Source organism: Hemicordylus capensis, chromosome 2, assembly GCF_027244095.1.
Source record: "Hemicordylus capensis ecotype Gifberg chromosome 2, rHemCap1.1.pri, whole genome shotgun sequence".
Classification (NCBI taxonomy): domain Eukaryota; kingdom Metazoa; phylum Chordata; class Lepidosauria; order Squamata; family Cordylidae; genus Hemicordylus; species Hemicordylus capensis.
This window is the reverse complement of record NC_069658.1, coordinates 230,287,919-230,298,548: the sequence shown is the minus strand read 5'-3', so window position 1 is coordinate 230,298,548 and position 10,630 is coordinate 230,287,919. Positions and strand designations below refer to the sequence as shown.

Here is a 10,630-nt window from a genome sequence, read left to right as displayed (position 1 = left end):
TCAATAATTCTAGCTGCTGGAGGATGGGTGTAAGAAGAGAAGGCATCCCTAGCCTTTCCCCGTGGCGGAGATGGCTGCTGGGCCTGACTGTGTGGCCCAGTGGCACCTGAGAACTGCGAGGCGCTCCAGCGCGCCTGTGCAGTTGGAAGAGAGCACTGCAGCTTCCATTTTCTGAAGGAAGTCTTCTTCCCTTTTACAGCTTCCCTGACTCTACTTGTTACTTAGCCATGCTGGCATCCTCCTGAACTTGGTGGTACCTTTCCTCCTTGGTACACATGCCAACTGAGCTTCCATTATTGTGGTTTTGAAGAAGTTCCCTGTTTTGTGGAGTGATTTGGCCCTCCTGACTTTCCCTTTCAGCTTTCTTTTTACCAGTCCCCTCATTTTTGATAAGTTTCCTTCTCAACGGCGATAAGATGGTATAACAGTGATAAAGTATAAAAATACTTTAAGAAAGCCACCACTTGAAGAGGTTCCTCTGCCCATTTAGGTGACTGTCCTCTCTGCAGGAGTCATTGCTCCATTGACTTCTTTGTCACTTGTAAAAAGAGAAATGAGAAGAAATGAGGTGAATTTGGATTCCTCTGTCTATTTAGACTGTCCCCTCTGCAGGAGTCATTGCTCCATTGACTTTTGTCACTTTTAGAAAGAGAAATGAGGAGATCAGTGCCTTTGGATTCCATTCATTTCTTTATTTTCTATCTTGCTTTTCTATGAAATGCAAGCACACATTTAGACATTAGGAATCATAAAACACAACCAAAAAACCCAGAACATTTTGCAAAAACAAAACTTAACAGCCTGAAAATGGTAATTACAAATAGTGTGTTTGTGTGTGGGGGGAGAGAATCAGTTAGCAGTCCTCCACTAACTGAGCAAGGAGGTACCTTTTAAAAGTGGCGATTCTCTTTTTTTAGCAAGGGGAGAGCAACTGGCCCTATCCTTCCCCAGCACAACATCCCTCTAGTGGCTGTTGCTGATGTCTATCATGTTTCTTTTTTAGATTGTGAGCCCTTTGAAGACAGTATAAATATCCGTCATATTCGCAATTACATCCCAACCTCTAGTCTGGATTTAAAAGGGGGCCAAGTCCTCCTCAAAGTGGAAAGAGAGGCATCCTGTCAGATCTCTTCGGGGAGATGATTCCACAGCTGTGGAGCCAGCAAGATTTGTCTTGCAGATCTGCTTGGTGCTGACCCTACTCCACACACTCCTTTTGAAGCTGCTGTTTACCCCAGAGAGGAAAACATATATTCCACATATGGGAGGAGCAGACTGGCAATCTCTGGCATTCTGTCCCCGAACCTGCCACAAGGGGAGGGGAGGGGAGGGGGTGAAGATTGCTGGCATGTAAAAAGCTCAGTGCCCTGTGTCCCTGCTGAGACCCTAGAGGGGGAAAAGTAACAGGATTGCGTCCCTGCAGCACTCCACCACCACTGCCCCTCAGGCAGCGGTGCACCATTTCTCTGGTGCTGAAGGGTCACTTCAGAGGGAGGAGGAGGGTCCCTCAGCTGACGTTGCTTTGTAGCCTCCCTGCTGCTTCTCTGCAAACACAAAATCAGAGCGTCAGAGTGGAAAGTCACCCTAGCAAGTCACACACACACATATCCCATCCCTCCCTCTGCAGCAGTGAGACAGGGCTCTTTAACCCCTCTCAGGCTGACACTGCTCCAGTCTCTTCCTTGCAACGCCAGTGGAGAAAGGCCCACAGGTTTTCTGCATAATTCTTAGAACATTTCCTAGCATTAAGCCACCACCTGCTTGGCTCCAACTTGACCCCATGGGCTTCCCTCCAGAAATCACTCAAGGACCATTTAGCAGAACATCTGAAGGCTTGAACTGGGAGGGCAGAGGTGACTCTGAAGAGACAGGAAAGTACGGGAGGAGAACTGGTCTTGTGGTAGCAAGCATGACCTGTCCCCTTAGCTAAGCAGGGCCCACCCTGCTTGCATATCAACGGGAGACTTGAACCGGAAGGTATTCCCCTCAGGGGATGGAGCCACTCTGGGAAGAGCAGAAGGTTCCAAGTTCCCTTCCTGGCAGCATCTCCACTATAGGGCTGAGAGAGACTCCTGACTGCAGTCTTGGAGCAGCTTCCTACATTCCTAGTGCTTATCCCTGGTTAAGTGGCAATTTTCTTATATTTAGATCTGATATATCTAAATCTGTCACTCTCCAGTCGCAGTGCAACAATCCTCCATAGTTGTTGCTGGTTTCTACCTTGTATTTCTTTTTAGATTGTGAGGACAGAGCACCATTCTATTAATTTATTTTCTATGTTCACCACTTGATCATATTTGTGGGAAAGCAGTATATAAATAGTAGTAGTAATAAAACAACAACAACAGAGAACCTCCTGAGCATCCGATTGGGTTGAGATAAGACTAGATTCCCAGCCAAGAGACTCCAAATGTTTAAGAGGGGCAGACATGTTAGTCTGCAGCAGCAAAGACAATCAAGAGTTTTGTGGAACCCTAAAACCAAAAATGCCACAATAACTCTACTTCATCAGATGCATGCTGGGTAATCCTCAATAGGCAGCAATATACGTATCCTCAGTTGGCAGGAGCCACCTTAAGTGGCGCAGCAGGGAAATGCATGACTAACCGCCCAGAGACGAAAGTTTGGGGAAGTATACAAATTTGATAAAATAATAAATAATAGCAAGTAGAAGGCTGCCGGTTTGAATCCCTGCTGGTATGTTTCCAAGACTATGGGAAAGACCTATAGCAGCGATATAGGAAGATGCTGAAAGGCTTTTCTCATACTGCATGGGAGGTGGCAATGGTAAACCCCTCCTGTATTCTACCAAAAGAAAACCACAGGGCTCTGTAGGCTTCAGGAGTCGAAATCAACTTGACAGCACACTTTACTTTACAGTAGGCAGGAATATACTATCTTCTATATATATTTAATTCTCTAAGATGTACCCATGGCTAATCCCGTGTGTGGCAGCTCTCGTGAGAGTTCACGAGCAGAAGCATTGTGGTGATTGAGCAGTGGGGATTCCATATTTAGATGGGGGGAAGAGCCTGTGGCACCATGGTGATTGGGCAGTGGGTATTCCATATGCAAACAGGGAGGAGGAGGAGCCTGTGATGGTTAAGGACAGTGGGAATGCAACTGTTACTGGTTGGAAGATGTTTTTGATTGTAGAGGAGAGGAATGAATGAAAGAATGAATGAATGAATGAATGAATGAGGATAGTGGGCAGGGGTCTGCAAAGAGAGGGGTAGTGAGGGAGGAAAGAGTCCCTTCAGGAGAAGGAGCCTGCCACTGTGTGAATTAGATGAGAAAACAAGATGAACAAGATCTGTTAACTCAGGAAGGGAGATAAAGAAAGAAAAAAAGAAGAGTGGGGAAGAAAGACAGGGGAAGAGCAAGTGGAGGAGAGAAAAAGAAGGGAGGGGAAGAGAGAAAGAAGGAAGGGCGAGGGATGGGCCCGAGTCTGTCAGCGGCCTGAGGAGAATGAGCGGCCATGGCGGTGGCGGCAGTGAAGAAGGGCCTTTGGGGAGGAGCAGAAGCAGGGTTCGGGTGAGGGTGGAGAGATCTCTGAGGTGACGGGGGCTGTGGCAGGGGGTGAGAGGAATCAAGAACTAGTGCACAGATGCTCTGCGTGGGTTAAGCTAGTTAACAAACATTCCTTTTAGTTTTACATGTTGTGTTAAGGACTGTCTGTGTTAACTCATGCTCTAAAATGCTGGGAAATAAGGGCCACATCCCTAACAGCAGTGTTCCCTCTAAGACATGCGTGAGTATGCGCACTCACACATTTTTTGATGTCCACTCAGTTAATTTTAGATCTCACTCAGGTTGAATCAACAAGATCCCACTCTGAATGCATGGGCGCACACAATCCCTTGATACTGCCTCCCAGAACAAACTCATTCCACACACAGATGCGAAAAAAGTATAGAGCACGCTGCCTAACCAATGTGTTATTTACACTGTCTGGATATAGGATAGTATCCTATGCTGTGCTTAGCTTCAGCTTCACAACTATCTTGGAGGTGGATAGTTGTCAGTGGCAGACCGGGAGACCTTAAGGCCCAGATTGGTCTGTTCACTGGAAAAGACATGAGGAGTGAATCTCCCGAGGGGAAGGCCCATGTGGAAGAAGCACGCCCCAGACTCATCCAGTTTTATCCACATTCGTACTTTTATTCACAATTTTACAATTATAAAAAGTAAGAAATATAAATATTCAAAGGAGAAAGTCTCACCGAAGTCACTGGGACAACTCAAAGTACGTCCATTTGTCATACTTTGAAATTCGTGCCCTGGTTTGGCACCAAACCAGTTCAGACCAAGCCCAAACCAGTTCAGCGTCACAGAGAGCAGAGTGGTGAGTGGGGTTTTTTGTTTTTTTAAAAGAGAAGAACAGGCCCTATGCAACTACCTGTTGGGGTGGCCTCATCCAAAGAACCTGCACACTGTGCCAGCACACACATGGCATTTGTGCATGCACCAGCACCATTTGCATGGTCAGCAAAATCATGTTGACCATGCAAATGGCACCTGCACATGCACAAATGCCATGTGCATGCTGGCACCACATACAGGTTCTTGGGACAAGCGTCACTCCAGCAGAAATCTGCATGAGAGCAGATGAGGACCTGTTCTCTTTTTTAAAAGCTTGCACTCACCCCTCTCCTCCCCGCGATACTGAACCAGTATGTGGAGTTTGGTTCGTGAACATCCTTAAATCCCTCCTTACACTTCCCCCCTTACCGGAGGGCTAGACTAGATGGCCATAGGTTTTGAGTCAATAATCTGGATGTTGTCAATTCATCACCAGGGGATTATTGATTCTCAACTGGTGTACAGCTGCACTTTAATTTAAGGTGGAGAAGATGATCTTCATAAGAACATAAGAACAGCCCTGCTGGGTCAGGCCCAAGGCCCATCTAGCCCAGCATCCTTTTTCGCACAGTGGCCCACCAGATGCTGCTGGGAGCCACAGGCAGGAGTTGAGGGCATGCCCTCTCTCCTGCTGTTACTCCCCTGCAACTGGTACTCAGAGGCATCCTGGCCTTTGAGGCTGGAGGTGGCCAATAGCCCTCCGACTAGTAGCCATTGATAGACCTCTCCTCCATGAAGTTATCCAAGCCCCTCTTAAAGCCATCCAGATTGTTGACTGTCACCACATCTCGTGGCAGAGAATTCCACAAGCTGATTATGTGTTGTGTGAAAAAGTACTTCCGTTTGTTGGTTCTAGATTTCCCGGCAATCAATTTCATGGGATGACCCCTGGTTCTAGTGTTATGGGAGAGGGAGAAGAATTTCTCCACACCATGCATGATATTATACATCTCTATCACGTCTCCCCGCAGTCATTTTTTTTCTAAACTAAAAAGCCCCAGGTGTTGTAGCGTTGCCTCATAAGAAAGGTGCTCTAGGCCCCTGATCATCTTGGTTGCCCTCTTCTGCACCTTTTCCACTTCTACAATGTTATTTTTTAGCTGTAGTAACCAGAATTGTATGCAGTACTCCAGGTGTGGCCGCACCATAGTTTTGTATAAGGGCATTATAATATTAGCCGTTTTATTGTCAATCCCCTTCCTAATGATCCCTAGCAAGGAATTGGTCTTTTTCACATTGAGTCGACACTTCCAACGAGCTGTCCACCCACCCACCCCCAGATCCCTCTCCTGCTCAATCACCGACAGCTCAGATCCCATCAGCGTATACTTGAGGTTGGGGTTTGTTGTCCCAATGTGCATCACTTTATACTTGCCAACACTGAACCGCATTTGCCATTTTGTCACCCACTCCCCCAGTTTGGGAGCTCCTTTTGGAGCTCCTCACAATCTATTTTGGATTTCACTACCCGAAAGAGTTTGGTATCATCTGCAAATCTGGCCACCTCGCTGCTTACCCCTACTTCTAGATAATTTATGAATACATTAAAAAACACCGGTCCCAGTACAGATCCCTGGGGGACCCCACTTCTTACTTCCCTCCATTGTGAAAACTCTCCATTTATACCTAACCTCTGTTTCCTGTCCTTCAACCAGTTAGCAATCCACACATATACTTGTCCCCTTATCCCATGACTTCTAAGTTTCCTCAGGAGCCTTTGATGAGGAACTTTGCCAAAAGCTTTTTGGAAGTCCAGGTATACGATGTCAAGTGGATCACCTTGATCCACACACTTGTTGACACTCTCAATGAACTCCAAAAGGTTGGTGAGGCAAGATTTACCTTTGTGGAAGCCATGCTGGTTCACTCCCAGCAAAGTCTGTTCTTCTATGTGCTTTACAATTTTGTCCTTGAGGAGGCTTTCCATCAATTTGCCTGGAATGGACATTAAGCTAATCGGCCTGTAGTTTCCCGGATCACCCCAGATCCCTTTTTGAAAATTGGTGTTACATTTGCTACTTTCCAGTCCTCTGGTACAGAGCCCGATTGCAGGGATAAGTTATATATTTTAGCTAGGAGGTTGGCAATTTCACATTTGAGTTCTTTTAGGACTCTTGGATGGATGCCATCCAGTCCTGGCGATTTGTTAGTTTTCAGTTTTCCCAGACAGTTTAGAACATCATCTCTTGTCCCTTCTATCTGACTCAGTTCTTTAGCCTTCACCCCCGAAAATTCTAGTTCAGGAACAGGTATATGCTCAGTATCCTCTGCTGTGAAGACGGACACAAACAGGGGTGTAACTATAATGGGGCAAGGGGAGACAGTTGTCTGGGAGCCCACTGCCTTAGGGGCCCCCCAGAGACAAGTCACATGACTGACTCCCCCAGCCACGATCCCCCCCCCGGGCTTCCTTCAGTTGTATTCATCCTCCGAAATTGATGTGAGTGTTAAGACTTGGAGCTACCTGAACAGCATGTCTTTCTATAGTACCATTAAATTAGCTGAGCTTCAGTGAGTGGGGGCGCATTTCAAAATCTTGTCTCTGGGCCCACTCCAACCTCGCTACTCCCCTGGATGCAATGAACTCATTTAGCTTCTCTGCAACCTCCATATCCTCCTTAATAACCCCTTTCAATCCCTCATTGTCTAATGGTCCAACTGCCTTCCTGGCAGCTTTCCTGCTTCTGATATATTTAAAGAAGTTTTTCTTATTCCCCTTGATACTTTTACCTAAATGTTCCTCAAACTCTCTTTTTGCCTCCCTTATTGTCACTTTGCATTTCTTTTGCCAGAGTTGGTGTTCCTTTCTGTTCTCTTCATTTGGACAGGCCTTCCAGTTTCGGAAGGAAGTCTTCTTCCCTTTTATGGCTTCCTTGACGGTACCCGTGAGCCATGCTGGCATCCTCCTGTACTTAGTGGTACCTTTCCTCCTTTTGGGTATACAATCTAACTGGGCTTCTAGTATTGTGGTTTTGAGTAAACGCCATGCACTCTGATTTCCTCCTGCAACTCCCAGTCACTGTCAGCATTTTGATCCGGAGGGCGATAGCATGTCCCCAGTAGCACGTTCCCTTTCAGGCTCATCCACAGGTTTCTGTGGAGGACTCCAGCCCACCTAGTTTTTCTAGCTTGTTAGATTCTAACATACAGTGCTACCCCTCCTCCAAGGCGCCCCTCCCTGTCCTTCCTATAGAGTTTATACCCAGGGATAACAGTGTCCCACCGGTTCTCACTGTTCCACCATGTTTCTGTTCTGCCCACTATGTCTATTTCTGCATTAGCAACCAAGCACTCCAGCTCACCCATCTTGGCTCGGAGGCTTCTGGCATTGGCATATACGCACCTATACACTGAAACTCTCCCCTGAAGTATGCTATTCTTATGACTCTTTGACCAGCTGGCACAGGCTCCCGTCTGCTCTTTATGTGGTTCTGCTCTGTCTCCTTCTGTTTTATCTGAATCCTTTGCACCTTCGCACTTTAAAGGATGACTTTTGCTGAACCAGATACTGCCCAGGTTCCATTGGCTATTTTCCAGGTGTCATTTTAAAAGCTGCTCTGCAACCTTTTTGATTTTAAGCGCCAGCAGTCTGGTTCCATCTTGGTTCAAGTGCAGCCCGTCCCTTTTGTACAGGCCTTGCTTGCCCCAAAATGTATCCCAGTATCAGTCACTTAGTCCAGGGGCAGATGCTTAGAGGCACTATGAGATTTTATGGGTAATTACTGGCTGCCCCCCAACAGGAAGTCTGTACTATACAGCAGTGAGAGTTTCTACCACAGACAAGCATCTCCCCTCCCTCTGCAAATTCATCCACAGTTTCCTTACTCATGTAGAAGATGATCGCAGCCACCAGCAGGACAACAGCTGCCACAGCCCCCAGGATGCCCCCCACAATGGGGCCCACTGAAGCTGAAATGGAAAACAAGAATACAATAATTGAAAGGAGTCTCCAAACAATGGGGGGAGGGGATGGGGGGAAACAGGAAAATAGAACCAAATAGTTGAAGTTCCTAAACAATCTCCTCTGTTATGAATATTATTTATGTATTTAGTCATTATTAACCATTCTGTCCCACTTTTTATCAAGGTCTATGAGATGCCAGTGCTTTTAGATGTGTGAAACTAGCAAGACCCTCGAGGTTAGCCAGTCAGACAGGAGCGGAAAACCTCCCAAGAGTCTCTGTAGAGCGAGAGCGAGAGGGTCTCTTGGGCTAAGGGATAAAAAGAACCCCAGTTGTAATTAGGGATGTGCACGGAACCATGGAGGAGTTGTCTGGCACTGGGGGAGTGTCGCTTTAAGGGGGGGTAGTACTTACCCCTCCCACCGCTCTTCCCCCTCCGGTGTTCGACTTTAAGGAAACGTGTGTGACGTATGCGGCGCGCGCGCTGGCAAAGGCGCATACATGGCGCCAGCTTCTACTTGCTCAGAGTTTTGCAGACAACGATGGGGGCAGGGGCGGCAGGGAGGAATCCTGCCGCCCCAAAACGTTTCCTTAAAGTCAAGCGCCGGGGGTGGGGGGAGCGGCGGGGGGGGGAAGTACTACCCCCCCGCCCTTAAAGTGACACTCCCCCTGCCGCCAGACCCCCGGACCACCCGAATTCCGGATCGGTCCAGAGGCCTTTTGCATGGCTCCGGACCAGATCGGGCACACCACTAGTTGTAATCAACAGGGCCTGCTCTATCACACCAATCACACCTCAGGGTGTATATAGGATTAGGTGATTAACCCTCGGCTGGTGGACAAGATTCGTCTTAGCTCTACTGATCTCCAAAATTGGGCTGAGAGTGTGCCTCTCTTCTGCCACCATCACCAGTGTGTCAGTGAGGAACTGAGTACTGATGAAACAAGATCCTTAGTCCATCTAGCTCAGTACTGTCTGCATGGAGGTTCCAGCCAGCAATCTCTTTCAGCCCTATCTTGGAGATGCGGCCAGATATTCTGCAATTCCCTCCCCAAGGAGGCTAGCCAGTAGGGTTGTGCACTGCATCGGCCTGATAATTGGGGCTATGGTATTGCAAGTCCTATCAGAGGAATGGGTTTTTTCCCCAGCAGATGACTGTGATGAAAATTTCCTTACTGATAAACCATTTGATACAATTCCTCATTATACTGGTATTAGTAAGAACATAAGAACAGCCCTTCCTGATCATGCCCAAGGCCTATCTAGTCCAGTATTCTGTTTCCCACAGTGGCCCACAGGCAAGAGATGAAGGCATGCCCTCTCTCCTGCTGTTCCTCCCCTATAGATATTGCATCCAAGCAGGGGCGGAGCTACTATTGGGCGAACGGGTTCAAAGAACCCAAGCCATGCCCAATCAGGGGCCGCGCCTCGTGGCCCCGACACACACCCCGTGTCTGAGAGTTACATGGCCGCTGCGTTTGCAATATCCTACTCTTCCCTGCTAAGTAGCTCCGCGCAGCCCCTTCAGGAGTTAAATGGCCAGCGTTGCATTCGCAACATGCGATTGATTGAGCCAGGTACAGTAGGTGCCATCTGAGTTGGGGACAACATCCTCATGGTGGGTCTCTTGCTCCAATGACCCTCCCCCTGGGCATTTTGGAGCCCCCTCACCCATTGCTGAGGCCTGGACTTCCACTTGGAAGACCGACCCAAAGAGCACACCTGATGATAATAAACCCTTCCTCATCTCCCAGGATCTGCCCTCCCAACGTATCAAAAAAGCCAGTCCTTTCTTCCCTCTGCTCAGTCACTCACCAGGTTCCTTCCAGGCAAAGAGGTGAGGCTCTGGAAAACCAACATGTTCCACCTGGCACTGGTAGCGGGACCTGTCCTTGGGGTCAATATTAAAGCCAGTCCAGGTGTGGTAGGTCCCATCTGAGTTGGGGATAACTTCCCCACAGTGGGTCTCCTGCTCCAAGAACTCTCCGTCTTTTTTCCAGGTCACACGGATCTCCCTGGGGTAGAAGCCGTAGGCCCGGCAGATGAGAGTCTCCAGGCCATTGGAGTCCATCTTTTGTAGCACCTTCACCACTGGGGGCTCTGCAAAAATGCAATCATGGGCAATTTCCATACATTTCATATATTGATGCATTTCAATATATCATTCAGCATTTCTCCAATAGCCGTCAGAATAGATGCTGTGCTTTGAGAATAGGAAGGAATCCAAATGGTCAGCCAGTCCTACCCTCAGTCTCCTGACATGGGTGACCACACACCTGCAGCATCACAGAGAAATGAAATCCTCCAGGTTGCAGCAACCTCCATAAGCATCTTACAACAAAGAACATCCTCAGATATACCCCAA

The 10,630-nt window shown here is 47.8% G+C and overlaps 1 protein-coding gene across 2 annotated transcripts in view; it reads right to left on the bottom strand.

Moving 5' to 3' along the window:
* Positions 1-677: 677 nt before the first annotated feature.
* Positions 678-10,630, bottom strand: part of LOC128342321 (class I histocompatibility antigen, F10 alpha chain-like) — a 34,313-nt gene continuing 24,360 nt past the window's right edge. For both annotated transcript variants that reach the window (XM_053289527.1, XM_053289528.1), the window contains 3 exons: positions 10,081-10,365; positions 8,188-8,271; positions 678-1,544 (listed from right to left, as the gene is read on the bottom strand). In XM_053289527.1, the coding sequence (XP_053145502.1) occupies positions 1,486-1,544; positions 8,188-8,271; positions 10,081-10,365 (428 nt within the window). In that variant the 3' untranslated portion in view covers positions 678-1,485. The remainder of the gene's footprint in view (positions 1,545-8,187; positions 8,272-10,080; positions 10,366-10,630) is intronic.